The sequence below is a fragment of the Leucopleurus acutus genome (genome assembly GCF_964270905.1).
Source record: "Leucopleurus acutus genome assembly, chromosome: 15".
Classification (NCBI taxonomy): domain Eukaryota; kingdom Metazoa; phylum Chordata; class Mammalia; order Artiodactyla; family Delphinidae; genus Leucopleurus; species Leucopleurus acutus.
In genome coordinates, this window is record NC_139157.1 from 12,338,839 (window position 1) to 12,366,546 (window position 27,708).

Genomic DNA, 27,708 nt, shown 5'->3' on the forward strand with positions numbered 1-27,708 from the left:
GAAGGAAAGTGGCTGGTATTTTTACTACATTTTACCACATCTTATCTAAAAGGAAGACTGCTCTCTAAGCATTCAGCTTCAAATAACAAGGGAGAATTTCTTCAAAGGCTATAAAAAATAATGAATCTATAATTTCATTAAAAATCAATCATATTGGGGGGCTTCCCTGGTGGCACAGTGATTAAGAGTCCGCCTGCCAATGCAGGGGACACGGGTTCAAGCCCTGGCCCAGGAAGATCCCATATGCCGCGAAGCAACGAAGCCCGTGCGCCACAACTACTGAGCCTGCGCTCTACAGCCCACGAACCACAATTACTGAGCCCACGTGCCTAGAGCCCTGCTCTGCAACAAGAGAAGCCACCGCAACAAAAAGCCTGCTCACCGCAACGAAGAGTAGCCCCCGCTCGCCGCAACTAGAGAAAGCCCGTGCACAGCAACAAAGACCCAACGCAGCCAAAAAATAAATTAATTAATTAATAAATTTAAAAAAAAATCAATCATATTGAAACATTTTCTTCAAGGGACGGATGCTCACTACGGCAATGCAAATTAACAAAAACATCTATCTAAAAGCTTTTGTTTTTAGAATTATCCAAAAAGCACTTTCATTTTAACTCTTAATCAGATATTAAAACAAATGGAATCACTTCTGAACAGTCCATCAAAACAATTTAAACTTGGGTATTTGATTTAAAAGAGAAGAGTGCGGGCCATTAATCTATAGTTACAGAACATTTAGCGTATATATAAAAAATTATATACTTACTTTCTGAATGAATTTCTCAACACTCTGTACCACATGTTTATAAAACTAAAAGAAAAAAAAGAAATGTGGTTTTAAATGTTTGATTAGAACTTTCCTGCTAAACATACGGTTTAACATAGCTTCAAAGGTCTATCAAAGCAATGAATTTTAATCATGAATTTTGATTAAATTCATGATTAAACTAGCTATGATTAGTAAAGGGATTCTTCAAGTAGGTGTATGATCAGTATATCCAAAGTGTGTTACGTTAACACAGATACAAAAGAATTCTATTACAGTCTTTAAGAAAGCAAACTTTCACAAATAGTTAGGTTGACAGCAAAATACTGGTGGTAAGACGCTGGTAGATGTACATACTTCCTTCCTGGAAAAAAAGCAAAGCTCTCCTTTAGTATCGTTTTATTGGCTAAATTAGGTTAGTACTAGAAAAATCAAGTAACTGAAAATAAAGAGCATTAATAAATGTGTGCAAGGGAGATGTTTTCAACTTCATTATCTTCCTCTGCTTCTCCTGGAAAATGGAACTGCACGTATATATAACAAAACACAGAGATGTATAATGTTCTAAAGGATCAGCCAAAACGAATCAGCAGGAAGAGAAGTGAGCACACACATTAAAAATTAGAAATGGGCTTCTATCGATTATGTGAAAACTTAGATTTAAGTTTTATGAAACAACACTATGAATAAACGTGAAAAAAATTAGATGAAAATTACAGGTTAAACAAAAATTATCTGGAATTTGTACCTAATTTAATTTTAATAGCTCAATGGCAACTGCACAATCAGCACATTTCTGTTTAAAAAAAACTGTCCTGAATTGTACTTCTATTTATATTTCTGATCCCATGAATTATGCTCTTTAGGGACATCCCCTTAGACTGAAGAGACACAAGAACTTTCAACTGAACTGCAGCAAGAAATCCAACATTTATAAAGTCAAAAACAAAGGAAAACTGGGACTTCCTTGGTGGTGCGGTGGTTAACACTCCACGCTCCCAATGCAGGGGGTCCAGGTTTGATGCCTGGTCAGGGAACTAGATCCCACGTGCATGCTGCAACTAAGAGTTCGCATGCCGCAACTAAGACCTGGCCCAACCAATCAACCAACTAACTAACTAACTAACTAAATGTATATAAAAAGGCGTATTTTAAAAAAATAAAGGAAAATCTCATTATTCATATTCACCAAATCAAAATCTACAATAAAAGTTTCCTTACTACAAAGTAACAGTTTATGCTACAGTTTAAGTTACTCAAGCAAAAAAAAGCCAAACTACTTAAAAGTTATTAGGCACTTTATAAGTAACTAAACATTTAAAATCAATATATAAAATAGTAATTACACAGAGTGGTTTTTATTAAATATTAATTTTTCTGGAAGACATCTCGGCAGTGCTTCTTGCTTCTAGTTACTTCATGTACTATATGTAATTCAGAGTAAAACAACTTACGGTTAATTCAAAGATACTCAACTCACATAGGCCTTCTTCCACAATAGGTTATCAGAAGTTTTGTTGACAGTGTGCAATGTTAACAAGCACCCAGAAAAATAATCATGTCTCTAAACATTGATAGAAAGCCAATGACTTACCTTAATATGAAACACAATATCATCTAAATCTGATTTAAAAGGCAGTTCAAATATCAACTTACATATGTATCAAATGCAGTTTAAATTAATACAGTACTGCAAAAAAGTTGGTCTGAACTCTTCAAAAATGTCAATGTAATGAAAAAGAAAACAAAAACAAAACAAAGCAAAAAGGCTGGGTGACAGGAGAAATAAATGACAGGATCTCGACTGGATCCTGAAAATGCACAGGTGCAGGTGCTAAAGTTAATACTGAGACAACTGGTAAATGAAAGTGTAGATTATATATTAGATAATAATATTATATCAAAGTGAAATTTCTTGCATGTGATGTGTATTTGGTTACCTAGGAAATCTCTTTGCTTTAGGACATTCAAATTCAAGTATTTAGGGACTATGTGCTAGTCTGAATGAACACTGAAACGAACTCTCAAATGATTCAGCCAAAAAAACGTGAAAGTGTGTATGTACGTGCTTCTGTGTGTGTGTGTGTGTGTGTGTGTGTGTGTGTGTGTGTGTGTACACGCCCGCGCGTGTGTAGAAATAAACCAAATGTAGCAAGATATTAACACCTGGTGAATCTAAGAGGCTATGTGTTGCTCATTATATTATGCAACATGTGTTTTTTCAAAATTAAAAACATTAAGACAGTACCAATAAATCAAAATAGTACAGTATAACATGTTTAGACTAATTGAGAGAAGATCAAAATCTAGCTGATTTTATTCTGACTGTTGCAAATTACTTCTCTTAGACCCTTGCAACAAGTGAAAAATGGAAATAATGTTAATACCTATTCCTTAGAGTCCTCTAATTAAAAAGTATTCTGTTCAACAAAAGGTTATATTAAATGCATCAATTATTAATTTTCAGAATAAAAATGATAATAATATACACGTTCACATACTCTCAGGATCATGACCATAAAAATCAGATCACAATGAAGAAGGGTATAAAGCAAGCAGAAGAGACTAACGTTCTATATTCAGTCTATTAGATAAACTGAAAAATCACTTCTTTGAAGAATTCTCTATCTTAAGGTGTTTACTGGTCACTGTCCTTATCCCCTCTTTGATATTGTGCATATAAATACAGGGATTTGAACTATAATACTATCAGATATTAATTGTAAGTTTGAAAACTAAGTTTGGGGCATTAGAACACTGCAAAATCAACTACCTAAATTTTCTCCTAGTAGTGATTCTCTGTAAAGAATTTGTTAAATCTAACAGATAAATGTTATTAGTCCAAGACAATTTATTCAGGGAATTCCCTGGTGGTCCAGTGGTTAGGACTCCGGCGCTTTCACTGCTGGGGCCTGGGTTTGATCCCTGATCGAGGAACTAAAATCCCGTAAGCAGCGAAGTGTGGCCAAAAACAAACAAAAAACCAAAAAAGACAATTTATTTAAATAATGGTGCTTCTGGTTATGAGCTAATGCTCAGAGCAGAAAAACGTATCACCAAATATCTATAGGTTAATACCTACTTAATTAAAAATAAGCACTCACTCAGTCTCAGTTTTAACAACCCTACTAGAGCAGGGAGTCTTAGCTTTGGGGACAAGAACATTTTGGAGAGATGTCTATGGTCGAGCTTCATAAGGTCCCTAAAACCAAGAAATTTTATGCAAAATTCTGTACATATGTGTATTTCTCTAGAGATGACCCAACCTTTTCCTGAGATTTTCAGAAGTATCCATAAATCAAAACCACTGTTACCAGAACAATGGCTAAATACCTGTGGCCTCTTCCCACAGTTTAAATGTCCTATGTACAATGAAGCCCAATTATTTTCCATAATGGCCCATTTTTAAATCTATAATACAATCAATAAGAAAAAGAATACATTAATTTTTTTAAAGAAACCTTTTCTTAACTTGTATTTCAAGATTCTGTAAAGTCAGTGTGACAAATAACAATGTTAAACACGTTCTCCACAATGTGGCTACATCTAAAATCTTACCTAAGAAAAATAAGGGAAAATGATTGCTTCCAAGTTTATGGAACAATATTTATCAAGATATTAAGTGTTTATCTCTAGGTGAGAGAGTTTGCAGGTGACAGATTTTCATTTTTGCATTTTTTCTCTTGAACATGTACTGACTCTGAAAAGAGGAAGACAACATATAATCTATAAAAATCATCCCTCCTGCAAAATATTAGTGTAGTATTTCCTTTGAAAAACACAAGAATAAAAGGTGTTACTCACCTTAATAGCTTTGATGGCTGCTTTAGTAATTTGGGTCATTTTCGCTTTAGAAATGGGTGGCTTGTAGTCATTCAGGGAATACAACTGATGAAAAAGAAGAACAAATTTTAAACACAGCAAAACTGGTCTCTAAGAAATTACATGAAATTACCAACCATTTCTATTTTTATATCCTCAGTGAAATTAAAGTGCTGCTTTTCTTTTAAAAATCAAGTTCAACATTATTAGCCATCAAGCAAATACACATCAAAACCACAATGAGATTATCACTTTACACTTACTTGCTTATAATCAAAAAGACAAGTGTTAGCAAGGATGTAGAGAAACGAACCCTAATCCACATTACTAATGGGAATGTAAAATGGTGCAGCAGCTTTGGAAGACATTTCGGCAGTTTTTCAAAAAATGAAAAATAATATGTAATATGACCCAGCAATTCCACTCCCAGGTATATACCCAACAGAGGTGAAAATATACGTTCCCATAAAAACTTGTACACAAACGGTCACTGCAGCATTATTCATAAAAAATTCATTTAAAAAGTGGAAACCACCTAAATGTCCATCAACTGAGGAATGGATAAACAAAATTTCTTCTACCCATTCAGTGAAATATTAGCCATGAAAATGGAATGAAGTACTGATACATGCTACAACATGGATGAACCTTGAAAACATGCTCAGTTTAAAAAGCCATATTTAAAACATGTTACAGAATTGCATTTATATGAAATGTCCAGAAAAGGCAAATCTATTGGTGATTGTCTAGAGCTGGGGGAGCTGGGGAGAAATGAGGAGTGATAACTAATGAGTAAAGCATGTTTTTTAAGTGACAAAAATATTCTAAAATTGACTGTGGTGATGACTGCACAACCATACTAAACACCACTGAATTATACACTTTCAATTGGTTAATTGCGTGGTATGTGAATTACATCTCAATATAATTGTTTTTAGAAGTCAAGAGATCTAATATTTAGCAATAATCCCACCCCCCCGCCCCAAATTTTTGTTTTAAGATTTCTCATATACGCAAAGGATAATAATACTGCTTAGAGAGAAAACGGATGAAGACAAGGTGGGGGAATTAGGCAAAAGACAAATAACTAAGCTTAAATAAATACTGATGAAAACTGGTATTAAATGATGCTGGAATTTAACTACAATGCTATAAGATATTAACTAGAAGCCTGGAAACTAAGCTTTGGCCCTCAGAACATCGCAAAAACAACCTGAACAGACTTGCAAAGCAACTCAAAACAACACTGGTTGGTTAAACAACTAGGGAGTCCTCTAGAGCAGGGCTCCCCAACCCCCGGGGCGGGAGAGCAGTGGTCCATGGCCTGCATGAACCGGGCCACACAGCAGGAGGCAAGCGGGGGGCGAGTGAGCGAAGCTCCATCTGCTGCTCCGCATCACTCCTGTTCCCGCCTGAACCATCCATCCCGGCTCCCCAACCCCGTCCATGGAAAAACTGTCTTCCACGAAAACGGTCCCTGGTGCCAAAAAGGTTGGGGACCGCTGCTCTATAGCCTTTGCTCCAGCAGCCCTTATAACCTATTCATCACTGAATTCTATTGATTTTTACCCAGTTTCCTCCATGTGTGCCTCTTCTTCCTCCAACCACTACCATGACCACAGTCCAAATTACCTTCATCTCGCACATTGTGATAGCATGTCTATCTTTTCAAAAACTAATCTGATCAGGTGACTGATACTCACCCACTTCCTCTACCACCCTAAAAGGTTCAATGACTTCCCACTCTTTGGAGATACACAAAAATCTACACATACAAGGCCCTTGCCTGATCTAATTCCTGTCTACCTTTCCAGTCTCATCTCATACCATGCTCCTCTCCCCAGCTCTCTGCCCTAGGCACAACGGTCTTTTTTCAGTTCCCTGCCACAGAGCCTTTAAAAATGGGCTTGTTTCCTCTATTTGGAATAGAACTAGGACCTCCCTACTAGTTTATGCATACTCATTCATCTTAGTTAAAGCATCACCTAATGCGGAAAGCCTTCCCTACAACTCCCCACCCAGAGCTATACCACCTTTTTTTTTTTTTTTTTTTTGCGGTACGTGGGCCTCTCACTGTTGTGGCCTCTCCCGTTGCGGAGCACAGGCTCCGGGCGCGCAGGCTCAGCGGCCATGGCCCACGGGCCCAGCCGCTCCATGGCATGTGGGATCTTCCCGGACCGGGGCACGAACCCGTGTCCCCTGCGTTGGCAGGCGGACTCTCAACCACTGCGCCACAAGGGAAGCCCCTATACCACCTTTTATACCCTCATTGTACTGTCACTCACCTTTGAACATTCATCACAGAATTTGACACTTACTTGCATGATTATTTAACTAATATTTGACTTTTAAAAGGACTGTCCCAAAGGGTGACAAAGACTGACATCCTTGAGACAAAGGATATAAGTTCCTTTAATGCAGTTTAAGCAGTAAGACACTAACTGAACACCAAGAGCTGTCCAAACTGAAATCAACCTTGGGAGAAGTATAAACGTCTTTCCCTTTAAGTTCCCACAGAGGTGTCCACTTGTTGATGATACTGCCCAACCGGGGTTAGGATCCCATCAGATCATTTAAGAAGCTACCTCTGTCAAACTCACAGGGAATTTTAATATACTCATGGCCTCAATTCCTACCTGTCTGTTTTAGAAAATCTAACTGTATGCCAATCACCTCACTAGGTGCAAAACAACATCAACACAGTGTTTTCAGCAAGCTGTGTAAAGCAAAGGTCAATTTCCCAGAAGTTCTTAGCAGGCCCAGACTGCAGCCCATCTGAGATCCAGACCTGCCCTCTCCTACTAAAGAATAAGCTCTAAGAAGAGAAACTCTGCCTTTTATGCTTAGATTTTTTTTCCCCCTTTGTCCAAACTGTATCCTCGGTGTCTGGCAGAGAATAAGAATTCGTTGAGAATAAGAATTTGTTAAGAATAAATTAAAATGAACAAGTACATATAAGACACAGCATTGTACAAGCTTTGCACAGAAAGACCTGGATTTTAATTCCAACTATGTTACCTTAATACAAAGTTGCTAAACCTCTGAACCTTAGTTTTCTCGTTTAGAAAACAGAAGCAATACTCATTTTACAGAAACATTGCATATAAAGCTTTTAGAACATACTTAAGTCACTCAACAGGGTTAGCCATTATTAAATTAAAATCCTTCTCTTTGGAGGCATTCTCCATTTAAATGAATAATATTAAAGTATGCATCAAACATTTATTCACTCAGGTACCTGAAGGTACATTCCATAGTAATTTATATGACTGGGGCAATGAAGAGGCACCAGGGTCTTCCTATAGTTGACAATACATTACTTCTTTCATTTTGTGTGGTAAAGCCCTAAAGTTTCAATCAAGCACTGGTCCATATTCTAGCAGATCAAAAACTTTGCTCTCTTTCTTCCTTCCTTTTTTTATTGGGCGGGGGGGAGGTTGGGAGAATGATGTAGGGAAAATATAGCTTAGACTTGTAAAACATTTCAACAGCATGAAAAGTCAGCTCTTATCAGAGACCCTCTTTATTTTTTTTAATTTATTTATTTACTTTTATTTATTTGGCTGTGTCAGGTCTTAGTTGCGGCACTCGGGGTCTTCGCTGCAGCATGCAGGATCTTTCGTTATGGCGTGCAGGCTCCAGATCACGGGGGCTCAGCCGCTGCAGTGCACAGATTTAGCTGCCCCTCGGCATGTGGAATCTTAGTTCCCTGATCAGGGCTTGAACCCGTGTCCCCTGCATCAGAAGGTGGATTCTTATCCACTGCACCACCAGGGATGTCTGAGAGACCCTCTTTTTAATACTGCAGAAACTTAAGGTATTACTTAGAAAAATACTAAGCAATTAAGTACTTTTCAAAGGCCCACTGAATACATGTGCTTCCAACTAACCATTTATTTAGATTCTCTAAAATCTCATTTCTTTATTAAATCTGACAGCCAGAAAAGAGGCATAGATCACTTCATCTAATTCTTCACAGAATGCCTTTACTAAAATTTAATGAAGTCCCAGTCCTGACGTGTCCTTCCTTTGGCTACTCAAGACTTACGGATTCAAAGGAAAGATACTAAACAACAGCCTGGGCTTTCAGTCTAACTCATTCATTCTTTTGTTTTTCAACTCCTTTCAGTTACATTGCAGAGTGCTCTTTCAATCAGTAACATTTAAATTTTCTATTCTATCACTTGTATGTACCACATGAAATGCACATTTTTAGATCTGAAAACAACTTCTTCAAATCAAATCAGTTTCTAATGACTTCAATCAAGGTTTGAGAAATCTTTAACCTAAACGGCGATTTCTCAGTGGCTGCTGGCTACTCCCCCAAAAAACTCATTTCTAATAAGGGGTTTTTAAGTTGTCCATTACTGATTAGGCCAGGGGTCAGCACAGTAAATATTTTAGGCTTTGGAGGCTACACACTTGCTATCGCACAACAGGCATATTTCATTTCACCGTGCTTTGCAACCCTGTGACAGTGAAGGAGGCAGGGTGATAGACCTCTTGCACCAAACAGTCCAGTTGTGAATACAAAGGAAAAGGTCTTGAAGGAAATTAAAAGTGCTATTCCAGTGAATACGTGAATGATGAGCCAGCAAAGCAGCCTTACTGCTGGTATGGAGAAAGTTTCAGTGGTCTGGATAGAAGATTAAACCAGACACCACATTCCCTTAAGCCAAAGCCAAATCCAGAGCCAGTCCCTAACTCTCTTCAATTCTCTGAAGGCCGAGAGAGGAGAGGAAGCTGCAGAAGAAAAGTGTGAAGCTAGCAGAGGTGATTCATGAGACTTAAGGAAAGATGCCATCTCCATAACATCAAAGTGCAAGGAGAAGCAGCAAGTGCTGATGGAGAAGCTGCAGCAAGTTATCCAGAAGATCTAGCTCAGACCATTAATGAAGGTGGCTAAACTAAACAACAGATTTTCAATGTAGACAAAATAACCTTATGCTGGAAGAAGATGCCAGGAAGAAGATGTAGGACTTTCTAGCTAGAGAGGAGAAGTCAATGCCTGGTTTCAAAGTTTCAAAGGACAGGCTGACTCTCCTGTCAGGGGCTAATGCAGCTGGTGACTAGCTGAAGCCAATGCTCATTTACCATTGTGGAAATCCTACACGCCTTGAAGAATTATGCTCAATCTACTATGCCTGTGCTCTCTAAATGGAATAACAAAACCTGGAGGACAGCACATCTATTTACAAGATGGCATACTGAATATTTTAAGCTCACTGTTGAGACCTACTGCTCAGAATAAAAAAAATTCCTTTCAAAATATTACTGCTCACTGACAATGCACCTGGTCACCCCAGAGCTCTGATGATGTACAATGAGATTAATGTTCTCATCTGCTAACACAACATCCATTCTGCAGCCCATGGATTGAGGTGTCATTTCAACTTTCAAGTCTTATTAAGAAATATATTTCGTAAGGTTATAGCTGCAATAGAGAGTGATTCTTCTCATGAATCTAGGCAAAGTAAATTGAAAACCTTCTGGAAAGGTTTCACCATTCTTGATGCCATTGAGAATATTCATGATTCATGCGAAAGGGTCAAAACATCAACGTTAACAGGAGTTTGGAAGAAGCTGATTCCAACCCTCATGGTTGACTTCGAGGGGTTCAAGACTTCACTGAGGAAGTAACTGCAGATGTGGTAGAAATAGCAAGAGAAGTAGAATTAGAAGTGGAGCCTGAAGATGTGACTGAATTGCTGCAATCTCATGATAAAATTTTAAAGAATGAGGAGTTGCTTCTTATGGATGAGCAAAGAAAGTGGTTTCTTGAGACAGAATTCTATCCTGGTGAATATGCTGTGAAGACTGCTGAAATGACCACAAAGGATACAGAATATTACATAAACGTGGTTGATTAGGCAGGATTTCAGAGGACTGACTCCAATTTGAAAGTTCTACTATGGAAAACTGCTTTAAAAAAGCACTGCATTCTACAGAAAAATTGTAAAAGGAAGAGTCAATCCATGCAGCAAAACCTTCACTGTTGTTTTAAGGAATTACCATGGCCATCCCAAGCCTCAGCACCACCACCCTGATCAGTCAGCAGCCATCAACAGTGAGGCAAGACCCTCCACCAGCAAAAAGATTACAAGTCGCCAAAGGCTGAGATGATGGTATTTTTTACCAGTAAGTTTTAAAAACAAAGTATGTACATTTTTTAGACTGAATGCTACTGCACACTAGTATAGTGTAAACATAACTTTAATATGTACTGGGAAAGCAAAAATTCATGTGACTTGCTTTATTGCAAAATTTGCTTTATTGTGGTGGTCTAGAACCAAACCCGGAACATCTGAGGTCTGCCTGTACTCAGCACTACCCCTGGGTAAAGAAAGCAGCCACAAACAACTCATATGAATGGGCAGGGTGTGTTCCAACATAACCTTTTTACAAAACCAGGTCAACCCGATATTGGGCAATTTTATTTCTCAATCCTACAAACACTCCACTTTGTTTGTTTTTGGATAAACACGACACTCTCACGTCCTGCCAAGTGTATTGAGGCCTTTCCTCATCTATGCACTGAGTAAGGCTCATTACCCAAAATTTAACAAAATGTTGTACTTCATGCTTGTTATTTCGAGCAAACTCTCCACTTCAAAAATTTTAGTGCCTTTCCCAATTTGAGCAATATTAAATAAATTCTACCATGACCCTGGAAGAGTGCAACAAAAAAACATGTGACCTGACAAACCCAAGAGAACCATTAAATTGGGGTAAAATCTTGCTCATTTACAGATTAATCTTATGCCTTCAAGGTTGATTCTATGTCCAATATGAATTAACCTTAAGTGTGAACCTAAAATATTAATCAATCCAATTCATTTTTCTCTACAATGGTCCTTCAGGGCCTTGAGAGTACTAGAGTTAGGATCCTTCAAATCTCCTAAGAAATCAGACAATCACAAAAGTTCCTGGATCCAACACAATCTTGGTACTTTCAATTCAAGATAGCATGCTGACCACCTTTTCCTTTTCTTCTTCTTACTGGCAGGACAAAAAAGGAATAATTTTTTAAAGGTATTTAAAACTCACAATAAAAAGTAGAATGGGAATGGGAACAGAATAAACAGACAAGAAAATTTCCAGAAAATGGAAATGTCATAAGAGGACTGGTTAACTGAAGAAACAAAGAGAAAACCGCAAGCCCCAAAACACACAGATACAGCCAAAGAGGGAAATAATTTGCCCTGCAAAAATCCAGTCTCACCATTCAAAATCAAGGTATTCAGGGCTTCCCTGGTGGCGCAGTGGTTGAGAGTCCGCCTGCTGATGCAGGGGACACGGGTTCGTGCCCCGGTCCGGGAAGATCCCACATGCTGCGGAGCAGCTGGGCCCGTGAGCCATGGCCGCTGAGCCTGCGCGTCCGGAGCCTGTGCTCCGCAACGGGAGAGGCCACAACGGTGAGAGGCCCACGCACCGCAAAAAAAAAAAAAACAACAACAAGGTATTCAGAGGGCAAGACCAGCACAAGTGAACTAATGCCTCACCTACCGTTGCAAAATGTCACTGTCTAAAATTGACCATTAAAGAAACATATAAAATTATTGCTTAGTGATATGAAGGTTATCATCAGAAGTGTTATGAATTAAAACACTGTTCTTTTTGGAGATCCAGCACAGGGTGAGAAGAAAGAGCTTCCGATAAAATCTCTTTTGTACTTAAAAAGAAACTACATGCATACGTTATTCTGAAAAATGTAACAATTACATTTTAATACAATCTTGTTTTAACTCCACTTGCCAACCCTGGCCTTCTACAGTATCTCTCCCCCAAATTTCATATGTTGAAGTCCCAATGCCTAACGTGACCATGCAATGACCACTGAACAATGCAAGAGTTAGGGGTGATGACCCTCCACATAGTCAAAAACCCACACATAAGTTATAGCCAGCCCTCCATATCTATGGTTCTGTATCTGTGGATTCAACCAACCACGGGTTGTTTAGTACTGTAGCGTTTACCACTGAAAAAATTCCACATATAAGTGAACCCTCACAGTTCAAACCCGTGCTGTTCAAGGGTCAACTGTATTTGAAAATAGGGCCTTTATGGAGGTATTGTATTTAAGGTTAAATGAGGTCGTAAGAGTGAAGGCCTTATCCAATAAAATTACTGTCCTTCTAAGAAGAGACACCAGAGAACTAGCTCCCTCTCACAGCCATGTGAAGACACACATAAGAAGGCTACAAGGCAACTAGGACCTGAGGGTGGCTGCTAGGAACTCCGAAAGACACCCAGCCCATAGCCAGCAAATAAAATGGAGACCTCAGTCCTACAATGGCAAGGAACTGTATTAAGCCAACAATCTGGATGAGCTGGGCAGAGGACCACACATTTCAAATGAGAGCACAGCCTGCCTGGCTGACGCCCTGACTTCGGCCTAGTGAGCCCATCAGCAGAGGACCCAGCTAACCAGTGCCTGATCCTGACCCACAGAAACTGTGAAATAAGTACATGGTGCTTAAGCCGCAAGCTAAGTCTGCGGCAATGTGTTACACAGCAAAAGAAAATGAATAAAGTAGAAGAAAGCTGTGAACGATTTATCTTAATTTTCTAACTTGACTGTATAGATTTTTTTACTTTTCATAAATATTTTTGCAAAAACCATTTTTATAATTCAAAGTATTCAACAGAAATTAAAATTTCAAAATAAAACAGTTCTCTATCTTTTCCTAACTTTAAAAATAGAAATTCAGTATTTTGCATATAGGAATAAAAAGTAAGTAAGAGGGCTTCCCTGGTGGTGCAGTGGTTAACAATCCACCTGCCAATGCAGGGGACACAGGTTTGAGCCCTGGTCCAGGAAGATCCCACATGCCGCAGACCAACTAAGCCCGTGAGCCACAACTGCTGAGCCTGTGCTCTAGAGCCTGTGAGCCACAGCAGCTGAGCCCGCGTGCCACAACAAGAGAAGCCACTGCAATGAGAAGCCTGCGCACCGCAACAAAGAGTAGCCCTCGCTGGCCACAACTAGAGAAAGCCCTCGTGCAACAACGAAAACCCAACACAGCCAAAAATAAAAATAAATAAATTTATATATATATAAAAAAAGTAAATAAGAGACTTGTTTCACTGATAGTCATTTTAAAGAGCATAATATTCACCAATTTTAATACCTGAGAACCAATACACCTCATTACAAATTTTACCTCAACAAGTCAAAAACTAGGTATTCTCCATATCCAAAACTTCTCACTCCCTAACATATGAGTTCTCCTTTCTTTATATAGCACAATCTTCAATATTACTTTTGGTTTGGAATACAATATAAACTATCTGATAATACAAGCATGTAACAAAGTGACGTACAAAATCAGACTCACAGGACATGACAAAATGTGACCAGAGAACATTAGCATTAGACTAACAGTAGTAGATCCAACATTAAGAAAAGCACATTCTAAAACAATAATGTGACCAATATCGACATGTTCCTAAGGTTTTTTAAAGTAAATTTCTTTGTAAAAAGTATTTGAAACAAAGCTCTTTATAAACTTGGGTTAACTTCTACTGAAGTAGCAATATTCTTGAGCAATCACAATGTTTAAAGAACAAAGGCTAAATAAAAGATACATCACAGATATTCTGTGAGGACCACCAGATCAGGCTTTTAACAAAGGCAGAACTCCCAATTTTACACTAAATATTGTGCCAGCATGAAAACTGCAGAACAAAGTTTCAAATGCATCTTTGGGGGAGGGGGGGCATAAATAATTGCAAACACCAAAGCACAAAACCTGAAATGTTACATAATACCTAAAACCCAGTGAGAGAACATAAAAAATAATCACCTTAAAAAAAAATCTTATAACTTTTTTCTGATTATAAAAATATTTTACTATGGAAAAACTGGAAATGCAAAAAAAGCATGAAGACAGCAGAAAATGCAAATCATCTATAATCCAAGAATTCATCACTCATTCCAAATATACTCAATTACTACCAGGCACTATGGATCCAATAGAACAGGTAGACAGTCTCTGTTCTCATGAAACTAATGGGCTGCTTTTGGCGATGGACAACATTCTAATAAACAAATAGAAACACTTTGCAGAGTACAGTTAAGCACATAATGAAGGTAACAATGTGATACGGTGAAGAGTATGCAAAATTGTGCATTTTTTTCAGAATCTCAAATCTAGAATCCCTTTTTTTGTTTTTTTAAAAGGATGGCAGCTTCTCTAATTTTTCTGTTCTTAATTTATTCATTTTATTTTTGGCTGTGTTGGGTCTTCGCTGCTGCCCATGGGATTTCTCTAGTTGAGGGCAAGCGGGGTCTACTGTCCTTGTGATGCATGGGCTTCTCATTGCGGTGGCTTCTCCTGTTGCAGAGCACGGGCTCTAGGCGTGCGGGCTTCAGTAGTTGTGGCACATGGGCTCAGTAGTTGTGGCTCCTGGGCTTAGTTACTGCATGGCATGTGGGATCTTCCCAGGCCAAGGCTCAAACCCGTGTCCCCTGCATTGGCAGGCAGATTCTTAACCACTGTGCCACCAGAGAAGCCCCAGAATCCCTTCTTTAAAAATGTAAGATATTATAAAAGGAAATGATGCCTTTTTTTTATTATAAATCTGAATTATGCAAACATCTGTCCAGTAAGATCAAATCTATATACCAAACTTTGGCGGGGGGTGGGTTAGAGATCCTCTAATTAAAAAAAAAAAGAAAATGAAAAACAAAAAGCGAGAATTTGATATATAAAGGTGCTAACCAGATTATTATGACAAATACAAATGTTTATATCCTTCATAAATTATCTTTTGCTATTGGCTATAAGCAGTTTCACATAAATAATTAACCTTTTATATTATTAAGCAGAATATCCCATTTCTCAAGCATGGCAGACACCTAAGGTTAATATTACAGTTTTAAATACTGTCAAAAAGGAAGCTATTTTAGAATCTAAGTTATAGCTTAAAACTGTGTTAGTAACAAAGAAAAACTATCATCTCTCCCCCCCAAAATATTACCATTTAAAGAATTAAATTTAGGCCACAAGAACTTATTTTCATGGTCCTTTAATCCAACATCCAAATTTTTACAACCCTCCCAAGTCCCTGGAAAAGGGGGGTTAAAAAATACTCTTAAAAAAGGTACATAGAAGTTACAGTCAGCCAAGATGGAGTAAGCAACTGTAGCATCTCTCTCTCTCACTGATTACAAGTAAACCCTACTGACTACATATAAAAAACAACTACCTGAGGATGCTGTAAAAGGGAACACCAAGCCACTGGAGTCAAACTTGAAAAATGACCAGTTACAGCGGGGCGGGGAGCTGTGTGTGTATGTTAAGGTAAAAAATTTCGCAGTGTTTTGTGTTCCTCCGTTATTTCCGGACTTTTATCCCAGAGCCGGCATTATTAAATGGTGCAGCCAATACCAGAATTAAAAACACAATACTAGGGGAAACCCCCTTCATCTAGCCAGAAGACTAGGTAAAAGGAATCGTCCACACTACTGGGGAAGCAGGGGTGAGGGAAAAAACAACTCCTCCCCCTTTTCTTCCCAGGCCCTGCTAAAGGTTAAAGAACAGCCACTGTTGCCACCCCAGCACCAAAAACGCCAAGAGAAAAGCCATCTCCAGACAGGAAAAGGGCCCCTACTATCCAAAAATACCATTTTCTTCTCTCTCTTGCCACTTCACTCTGAAGGCTAAACCTGGAGAGAAACCTGACTTTTTGGCCAGAGAACAAGGAAAAGGATGCCCTGGGATCTGGAGAGAGTATGGGAACCCCAGAGAGAGATAGAGAGGAGCCCAACGTAAGTCCTGGGCTTGTCCTAAAATTGTGCCTGTGTGAAACAGACCCAAAGAAGCCCAGGAGAGGCTTTGAGAACTAATATCTATGTAAACCATTACCCAATACCTAGACAAGTGAGTGGAACATATGCTGGGCACACCTAAACAGCAAAAGAAATGCTTTGAAAACTGAACTGACACTGGAACCACCTAAAAAGGCAAGACAGAACTTGCATCCTGAACCAAACCAAGTTGAATACCTGCGAAACAAAAATCAACATTATTCAGAGGATTTTAATAAAATACTACAATACAATATTGAAAATGTCTAGCATACAAGCCAAACTTACTTGACATACCAAAACACACACACACACACACACACACACACACACACACACACACACACACACAATCTCTTACTCTCTCTCTCTCTCACTGTCCTGGAAAATCTGTCCACACTGATCAAGGGAAAAAATAATCAACAGATGCCAACCCCAAAATGACACTGATGTTGGAATTACCAGTCAAGGACTTTAAAGAAGTTATAATCATTCTAAATAAGGTAAAGGAGAAAACTCCCGAAATAAATGCAAAGATAGAAGTTTTCAGCACAGAATGAGAAACTACAAAAAAGAACCAAATGGAAATTTTAGAACTGAAAACTACAGTATCTGGAAGAAAAAGACAGTATGGCACTATATATAAGAGCTATAAAATTTCACCAGTGACTTTACATATTTTAAGAAGCAAAAGGCCATAATCATGATTATTTTTACATCAACATTTTATATGGCAGTTAAAAAAAAAATGTCCAGGAAGAGAGATTTAGTAAGGTATACTAAGAGATAGAAACCTGATATACACATTATTAATGCAGAAATATGGAAATGTCTAATGTTACATGACAAATAGAAAATATCTGCAATAACTGCAACTTCATAACTATAAGAATTAAATGCAAAAACTTCCTTGCACATATTAGTTATTCAAATATAAGCTGATTTAACTTTGATAAATTAGCTTGCTAGGTTCCAAAGATAATCAGGTAACCAAATACAGCTAGAAAAATAATCTATCCAGCTTCTTCATATCTAAATTCACCTGAATGCAACAGATCTATTGTGCTCAAAGGAGCAGAATGCCAAAGCCAGATTTATGACATACATTTCTTTACTCCCATCCCCCCCAAACTTTACTTTTAACAATCTCTGCAACCCCGTATCTATAATCCTATGCCAATATTCATGGAAATAAAGAACTATTTCAAAGGAGTGGAATGTCTCACTCTGAAATAATCTCAATATAACTTGTAACTGACGTACAACAATCACCCTTGTGTACTTACTTTCAAATTTACTTTGAGAGTTAATCATAAGCACTCACGCAATAATCTTACTGAGATCAATCAAGTTTTATTTTCAAGGTAAAACCAACTAAAAACAAAACAAAATCAACTAAAAACAAATAGAACAAAAAGAACTGGGAAATAAATACAAAGCCAAACTGAACTGATTAACAGGTCAAAGCTAGTGGGTGACTTAAATCAAACCAACATCCACTGATTAGCTACTGTAGATATGCACAATATATTAAGCCCTTCAGGGGATAAAAGATAACATAAAGCCTTTCACCTCAACTATCTAACAATCTACTGAAGTGGAAGGGGAGGGTCATAGACACATCATTACTCTAACATAGCAGATTCTTCATATTCTGAGATTTACCACTGTCAGCTTTGACAATTCACTAACGATCCCAAAGTTCTCTAAAATGTAATCACAGGTAATTTTTTGGAGATACTAATCCGAAGTGTGTATATTAAAAAGCTGGTGTATGGGGAAACAATTTACTTAACCATTAGTGACTGAGCATCTTTTTCTTCCCACACGTTCCCATACGCATTTAACAAAGGAATAACATACCAAACTAGTATTTAAAAATGAGGGATCCATGAGGACCTTAAGACTTTGCCTCATGAAAACAAGAACACGGGGCATAATTTAGTGCCAAAATAAAAAATGCTACTGGGGAAGGTATTCAGACAAATGAAATGTAATTAGAAACAACAAATAAAAGGTTTAATAAAGAAAGTGGAAGTGAAATGGACTGACTGGAAAAAGAGAGCATTCCTGTCACAGCTGTGATTCTGCTTCTACACTATTTACACATATAGCATACTCATCAATAAATCTCTTGACAAGCAGTAATTTTCACAAAGGATTAGAGAAGTGGCTATTTCCTAATGGGAATGCATTAATATCTCAACAGACTGCTGTGCTTTCCTACTGGAGTATCACTAAGTACCAAAAACAAGACACAAAGATGGGAATACATAGTGTATAGCTTTGCATATAGTAAATCATCCTATTTCATAGCATTTTCAAATATGCAATGCTATGACAAACATATTGATAATATTTATTTATAAATATTTATAAATAACTTATTTATAAAATAGTCTTATAAAAAGCATTAAATCCACAGTTAAGAAATCTGCACAGGGCTTCCCTGCTGGCGCAGTGGTTGAGAGTCCGCCTGCCAATGCAGGGGACGCGGGTTCATGCCCTGGTCTGGGAAGATCCCACATACTGCGGAGCAGCTGGGCCTGTGAGCCATGGCCGCTGAGCCTGCGGGTCTGAAGCCTGTGCTCCGCAGCAGGAGAGGCCACAACAGTGAGAGGCCCGCGTACAGCAAAAAAAAAAAAAAAAAGAGATCTGCACAATTGAAGGTAAAGGAATCTTAATGGTTTTTCAAAATACAAAGTGATTCAAACAGAACAGTTGTTCAGAGATTAACCTAGTAAAAATTAATCTAGCAATCTTAAAAAATGTCGTTCTACTGTATGAACAAGAGAGAACAGAGAATAATAAAAGTCAATTAAAAACTGACTATAACGGGCTTCCCTGGTGGCGTAGTGGTTGGGAGTCTGCCTCCCGATGCAGGGGACGTGGGTTCGTGCCCCGGTCCGGGAGGACCCCACATGCCGCAGAGCGGCTGGCCCCGTGGGCCGTGGCCGCTGAGCCTGCGCGTTCGGAGCCTGTGCTCCGCGTACCGCAAAAAAAAAAAAAAAAAAAAAAAAAAAACTGACTATAACAAACCAAGTGGGGAGTTATGAAAATATGGACCAAAGTATTCGTACTAAGAATAAAAGGGGAGGGAGACGCAAGAGGGAAGAGATATGGGAACATATGTATATGTATAACTGATTCACTTTGTTATAAAGCAGAAACGAACACACCATTGTAAAGCAATTATACTCCAATAAAGATGTTTTAAAAAAAATGAAATATATTTTAGAAGTGAAATGCAAAAAAAAGAATAAAAGGGAAGAGAAGGATGAAAAGCGTATTTTTAAAAATAATTCATTGGATTTCATGACTGAAGATACAAATAAAAGAGAGACACTTATGAAAATTCCAAGTTTTCAGGTCTGAGTGTTTGGGAACACACTTTTACTACCGACATAAAGAGGAAGTCTAAAAGTAAGTTTGTAGAAGAAAGACAAATTTAGACTAGGATGATAACAATGCCATTTTATGTACACATAATACCTAGAAGATATGGGACTGAATCCCAGAAGAGAAAAGCAAAATTACAGTCTTTCCTGAAGAGCTAAGAGTTGAAGAGATGAAGAATAAAATACTGAAGACTAAATATCAGAGAGAGAATAAGTAGACCAAAAGACTAGCAGGCCTTACAGTAAAATCATTTCAGAAATATAAGCAACAAATGCAAAAACTAAAAAAAGAGATACGCAGTAGCATAATAAAGAAGAAAGATAAAAATAAATATTACGGGCTTCCCTGGTGGCGCAGTGGTTAAGAATCCACCTGCCAATGCAGGGGACATGGATTCGAGCCCTCGTCCACGAAGATCCCACACACCACAGAGCAACTAAGCCTGTGCACCACAACTACTGAGCCTGCACTCTAGAGCCTGCTCACCACAACTACTGAGCCCGTGTGCCACACCTGCTGAAGCCTGTGTGCCTAGAGCCCATGCTCTGCAGCAAGAGAAGCCACTGCAATGAGAAGCCCGTGCACTGCAACAAAGAGTAGCCCCCGCTCGCCTCAACTAGAGAAAGCCCACGCGCAGCAATGAAGACCCAATGAAGCCAAAAATAAATAAATAAATTTATATATATATAAAAAAAATCTTTAAAAATAAATATTACTTTTCATCTCTATGGCACTGTCAACTATTAAGCACTATCATATTATACATGCTATATCACTTTTACCTTCAGAATGGCCCAGTAAGATTAGTATTTATTATTCTCATTTTACAGATATATAAACTTAGGGTAAATGACCTAACTAAATTCAAACTGGTATTAAGCTACAGAGCCATGTCTCAAACCCAGTTCTTCTGGCTACCCCAACACTCAGTTTGCAAAAACAAAGCAAAGTCCTCCAAGGAGCATCCAACTAAACATATACAACTGAGTCACTGAGTAAGATGGTAGATGACCGTGGAGACAACCATGTAATACCATCAACCTAACCAATAATAATAACCAAGAAGATTTAAAGACAACAGATTATGAAGCTTATATGCCTACTGATCAAGTTTTAAGAGTCTTCCAACCCTTAACAAGGAAGTCCACTTTCTCTAAAGGATTTAATTCAAATAACATTAAAACAGACCAACTCCATCTTTCTCCCCAAAGCTAAGACACATAATATTTTGGGTTTGAGGAAAATATTACAAAACTGGTATGGTAATAGATGCTGAATGAAAAATTCCAAACACTGAAAACTCTCATTCGCTACACCCTATCGACCTACTTCTCTCTTAAGAAACAACCACTGCTAAAAGGCTGGTAGGCTACTTTTCAGAATTTTCTATGTGCATCTATATGTGTGTCTGTGTGTGTATATATAAACATAAATGTGTACACATATTTATATATGATGACATATATACTTTAAATACAATCTGGTGCAAAATTATACTCGTAGTAACTATTTAAAATTGATTATCTTAAAAGTCTTGCTGGATTTAGTAGAACATTGAAATTCTTATAAATGATGACCAAAAATAATACTGGTCCAAAATACATCATGGTCTGTATTTTGTTACTGTCTGATATTCAAAAGTTTTGTTCAACTTATAAATATTTCTCCAACTTGGAAAATATGTCGAATATAATACAGCACTTTCTTTATAGCTCATACTCTCCAAAACTTTTATCCATTATTAAAATGTTACAATATGAAAATACTTTCCAGGGCAAAAGAGACATCCACAATGACAGTAAATGTTCCCAGTAGCAGCTTTAAAAAAAACTACTTTTCTTAGTACTTTTTAGTTTTCTCTAGAAACTAAGAATATTAGAACTAGTATTCTTTAGCTTTCCAAGTACTTTATAAAATTATTTTACAATTTTATATATTAAACCACCTTCTCTGAATATTTAAAATTTTACATACACCAACTTTTTTGAATATTTCAAACCAGCCAATATTTTAAATATTTAAACCAATTCTGAGAGGTAGTCAGGGAAGGTATCACTATCCCTATTTTTAAAATGAGTAAACTGAAGCTAAGAAAAATTAATTAGAAAACTTATTCATTAGGGCTAATATTTAAGAGATCCTAAAATTTATCTTGTCTAATCACATTTTATAAATGGTAAAACAACTACCTCCTTCCTTGCCAACTGTAATCTATCACATCTTACTTTGAAAGCAACCACATTAATTTTGTAGCATTGTTGTGCCTTAAAATACCTGTACCAGGAGCTTTCTAAACAGCTGTCTATGAAAATTTAAAGAAAGCAGTTACAGAGCAGCCACCATTATTAAAATGAAAATTAGAAACATGCTAATGATACAGGCTTACAGAGTAACTGTATCCCTCTTCTACAAAGAAGGTACAAGATAAGTAAAAAAGGCTTTTTTTACTCTTCTGCAGAGGGCTGGGTTGCTAGGAAACTGCTGGCTAAGTGGGTGTTACTATACAACGCCTCTCTGCCAAGGAGTGCGTGCTCTCCTATGGCACCTATTTTATGAGCAGGGAAGCAGCAGCCTAGTAGTTTGTTCCTCATTCTGGTCCAGGGTTAGCATAAAGTGATATTAATTTACTAAGAATCACCAATTCCCACTCCTCTTCCACCTACAACACACATGAACACTACCAAAATCTCACTCAAAAAATTATACTGAAAAAGTGAAAACAATGAACTGAGACGCAGAGAACAGAAATTTCTTCTAATTTGGCTGCTAACTATATGCCTCTCATAAACTGTGATTCTCAACAAGTTTCATCACCTTTGGGTCTTGATTCTTCATCTGTCTATTAAATGATATACTATCACAAGTGTTTCAGGTCTAAAATTTGCAATTTCTGGAAATCAAGTTTAAGCATTAACAAGGAAGTAAACAAGAAACCCAATCATAGAACCTATAACTACAAATGCTTACCATGAGTGTAATGGTCTTTAGCTACCCCATTCTAAAATCAAAGAGAACAGAAATGATTCTCTATGAGAGAAAACAAAATGTATAAACAAACACGTACATATATAAAAATAAGACTTCAGTTTAAATTTTCCCAGGAATCCAAACAACCACCTTTCTTTGATTTCAGTTCTTTCCTATGTTTTTTGTAATATTAAAATAAAAAGATGTGAATTTTACCTCCTCTTAATTTTAGAGTTACTAAGTAACTGATAAGCAATCTATTAACAGTGAAATGGCCAAAATGAGAACAAGAGAAAGAATAATTAATTTGTCAATCCTCTTCATTACAAACCATATTAGCTGGAATTTCTCAAATAAATATGGGTTCTATTTCTAAAAATACAGTATTTAAATTCACCACAATTCCATGTTCACAATAAATTGGTTATTGCAGACAGAGTTATGATAAAAAACTACGTGACCAAGAGGAGCTAAGAAAACACTCAATGATACAAGTCGGCTCAATGTTACGGAATTCTAATAAAGTTTCATTAAACAAAATTTAAATCTTTAATTTTATTCATAGACCATGCAATTTACTACTTAACTTTTAATTGCATATAAGAACATCTGGTTGTATAAACAGAATTTAAAATCAGGCAAATGCCAAGCAGAGTTGCTTTAAAATGTCCTTACATTCACAAATACAATATGACAGAAAGGGTCAATCCTTATCTAAAACAACAAAGAAAAAAAAAAAAAACTGAGTAAGATAAAAGATTCTAAAAGATTTTGCCCCAAGCCTTTTTCTCTTCTTTTTCTACATCATCTCCCCCTAATCTCCATCTCTAGCCTATTCTCTAAGTGCTTGACCTATATCCAGCTGGTCATCTCCACCTTGATGTCCCATAGACACCAAATCTTCAAGATGCTCAAAACTACAACTGTATTCAACAAACTAGTTACACTGTCTTTGGGTGGTTGAGATATGGGTGATTTCAATCCTCCTTCCACACTCTTTTATTCTAGGTGGGAAAAATGATCCCTCATCCAACCCACCAAATTATCTTCCTCCTCTAGCGCTTTGCTCCTCCTGATTTGCCCAATTAATGGTTGGTACCGTATCATTTTATCTACACCGTCACTCAGCCAAAGCCCTGTGGCACCACCCTCTTCCTTATATCCAGCTCCCTATTATTACTAAATTTATTTTGCATTCATCTAGTCATCTCTTCCCCATTATTACTGTAGTTGAGCTCATCTTCTCTATAGTAATTTAACCTTCCTTCCCTCAATCTCACCCCTCATTGACCTGCCCTGTTCTGCAAAGATATTAATCATCATTCTAAAATACAAATTTAAAACTTGTGCTTTTATTAAAAACCCTTCAGAATCTCCATTCCCTTCTGATTAAAAATGCGGTCTTGTGCATAGTACACAAAGACCCTTCATCAGAAGACCCTTGCCTAACCCTCCAGCAGTCCTCCCAACCACCTCCCCTACCCAAAGCTGCCATTTCCTTGAAAATGATCTCTAGCCTTTGCCTTACACAATGTCTCCTCCATCATACTGTGTACAACATGATATACACAGAAGAGTATACACATACTGTTTATAAACTGTCTACACCACTACTCTGTATCATAGTATTCATGTCACGTTACGTTCTTACCCTTTGTGGTAGTCCATTCCCAACCCCACCCCTATTAAAATATGAGCTGTCTGAGAAAAAGGACACAGGTATCTGATTAACCTGGTAACCACTCTGCAGAATACAATGCCTGCTAGATGGCAAATACACATAAATAACAAGGCTCAAAGGACCAGCCACTACTTTCCAGCATTCCTTCCAATCACTAGTTGCTATTACATTAGAACCTTTGCGGGTTATTATTGCATTCTAGCAATTTGAAAACTGTAATATAGTTAAAATAGAATGAAAAAATTGTCTGACAATCTTGAGGGACTAGCAAAATAAAGGAAGCACTCAGAATTATTTGGAACGACTCTCTGTTAACAGCTCTAAGATGCCTGAGATATCTAATCCTTTGATTTTGCAAATGAATCAAAGTAGTGACTGGGAAATTTTGTACTAGGAATGATGTGGCAGCCTCTGGCCTATTCCTTTGGGATATCAATCCTCTTCAGCTAAGTTGGTCACAACCCTTGTTCTTGTAATTGCCACCAAAGCAGAGAGAGGCCTCTAAAAGAGGTTCTGAGTTCTCTGACAAAATGGGAACAAGAATTTGGAAAATTCTGCCCAATAAGAGGAACTGCTATAAAAATAAAAACCACTTTTCTTGGTGTATAAAAAACAAAGCCAAACATGTTAATAATCCTTACAAAAGCAGTCACTCGTATTTCAATAAAGCATTGGGGGGCGGCACTAACTGGTTTATTAAATGCTTACAGAAAAACTACCCAAAGCTATAAGTCATTTCAGCAACTAACATACAACATGGTAAAAACTCATTTTGATGATTTTTATTCAAAGCCAGGCAAAAGATAGATAACCTGCACATAGTTTTTAAGCTGTTATTAGGTAAATGCATATTAGCATTATCAGGAGACTTTCTCCCTATTTCAAGAAAACTACACAAGCAACTACTTTCACAGTGGTCCTTAACTTTGGGCAATACTTTAAAAAACATTCTTGGACTTCCCTGGTGGCGCAGTGGTTAAGAATCCGCCTGCCAACGCAGGGAACACAGGTTCGATTCCTGGTCCAGGAAGATCCCACGTGCCACAGAGCAACTAAGCCCGTGCGACAGAACTACTGAAGCCCACACGCCTAGAGCACATGCTCCGCAACGAGAAGCCACCGCAAATGAGAAGCCTGCGCATCGCAATCAACAAAGAGTAGCCCCTGCTCGCCACAACTAGAGAAAGCCCAAGCACAGCAACAAAGAACCAACGCAGCCAAAAATAATTAATAAATAAACAAATTAATTAAAAATTTTTTTCATTCATTCATTAAAGCAGTAAAGGAAGATTAGCTGATTTACTGTTATGTACACTGTTGAACAGCTTTTTAAGGATCTGTAATACATGTGTACTCATCACTAAATTAGGTCTGGGTTCTGTGCCCAATAAATGAGGTTTCTCTTCTCTTCCTTTAGTGAGTTAGTGTAGCTACACAATGAAAGCATCATGACTGGGAGACAGGAAGAAATGAACAAAGCTTTTAAAAGTTTGCTCCCTTTGCTGCATTTTTTATCAAGTTTTCAAGAAAGAATGCTCGCTCTGCAATTAATACGAAAAAAACTTTTAGTCCATCAGAAGTCACTAAATGTGGAAAAACAAGAAACGTTCATTTCCAGTACACACCCACACAAAAAAACTGAATGTAAACTCCAAGAGGACAGAGGTTTTTTGTGTGGGTGTGTTTTGTACACTTAAATCTCTAGAGCCTAGAACAGTGGCTGCACATCTGCACATGGTGGTAGGTGCTCAAAAAACATGTTGAATAAATATTTTCACTAAGGCAGCTTTTAAAGTTATTTTGTTTCTGTTTTTGATGTTAAAAAGGCTTATAAAGCCTATAAAAGAATATATCTTCCTGCTCAATTATAATTCTGATTTGCAAGTAGCATGCTATTAACCAAGTTCTTAGGTTTCAGAGTGCAGTAAGGCCATAAGTGTATGGCCCATGGCCTATTTTTGTAGGCCCTCAAGCCAAGAATGGTCTTACATTTTAAAAGAACTGTGAGAAACCAACAAGATTATGCAAGAGAGACATAAGCGGCCCACAAAACCTAATATTTACCATCTGGCCCTGTACAGAAACCGTGAATGGAGTTTCCATTCAAAAGAGAATGAAAGTTTTTTGAATATGTACTTTCACCTATGAACTGAATCTCTGCTACTAGAAACATATTTTTCACCTAAGACCTTCTCCATATCTAAACCTCTAAATTTTGGTTTATTTGATTTGAAGAATACTAAGGAAATGGTTTTTTGTTTCATTTCTCTTTTTTTTCACCAGAGCATAAGTGGTTATAATGCTGAGACTAATAAGAAGTAAAGGAGGATTAAAGTTAATTTATGTTTAATATTTTACATACTAAAACATTACAAAAACGGATGGAGGAAAAAACAAAGGAATACAAACAGAGAAAAAAAAGCCAAATTATATTTCAAAAGAATAGCAAGTACATTAAGGGAGAAAAAAACTAACAAAGCAATCTTTGAACACTGCATTTTGACTATATATCCTCAGGCTAAAAAAGATGAACTATAAACAAATACTAAATTCTAGTTAATAGGTTTGTTTTCAGACCTATGGTTTAGAATTCTGCAACCACTTTCTGCATATTTTAGGACTGATAAAACAATAAGTAATTTTAGGATTGATAAAACAGTAAGTAAATATATTGTGGATAATGGGAACTAGTTTTCTCACTGTCAGAGAAAGGAACTACAGATTTGCAAAAGGGAAAGGCCAGAATGAACCCTATAGTGCTGGACTGTTATTGGAGATAGGATGAACTCATGGCTTTTTAGATAGGCAGATGGATAAACAACAAAAATGTGTGTGTGTGTGTGTGTGTGTGTGTGTGTGTATATATATATACACACACACACATACATACACACACACACACACACACACACACACACACATATAAGCATGTTCAGACATATACCCAATTTCTAGCTCAATCTGTTAACAGATAACCACCAGAAGAAACTAGGGTTCCTCAGAGAAATGGCTGATTCCAGAGCTGGGGTGGGAATATCTTATTATACAAGAAAGTAAGTACTCAAAAATTGATAAGCACATGTCACAATGACACAGGTGCCAGCCTGAAGGAGCCCTGACATCAAAACATCCCAATGAATAAGAAAAGCATCCTTGAGTTCATACCGATATGCATAAATACATAAATAGGGAGAAGGAAAAGCTCTTATGCACTGCCAATAATAAACAAACAATAGACTTAGAAAATCTGACAACCATCTT

General features: G+C 37.4%; 1 protein-coding gene across 1 annotated transcript in view; it reads right to left on the bottom strand.

The window, feature by feature from the left end:
* SCAF8 (SR-related CTD associated factor 8) overlaps positions 1-27,708 on the bottom strand; it is a 79,336-nt gene that overhangs the window by 41,942 nt on the left and 9,686 nt on the right. Inside the window, 2 exon segments of the mRNA XM_082855881.1 lie at positions 767-811; positions 4,571-4,654. Of these exon segments, the coding sequence (XP_082712007.1) occupies positions 767-811; positions 4,571-4,654 (129 nt within the window).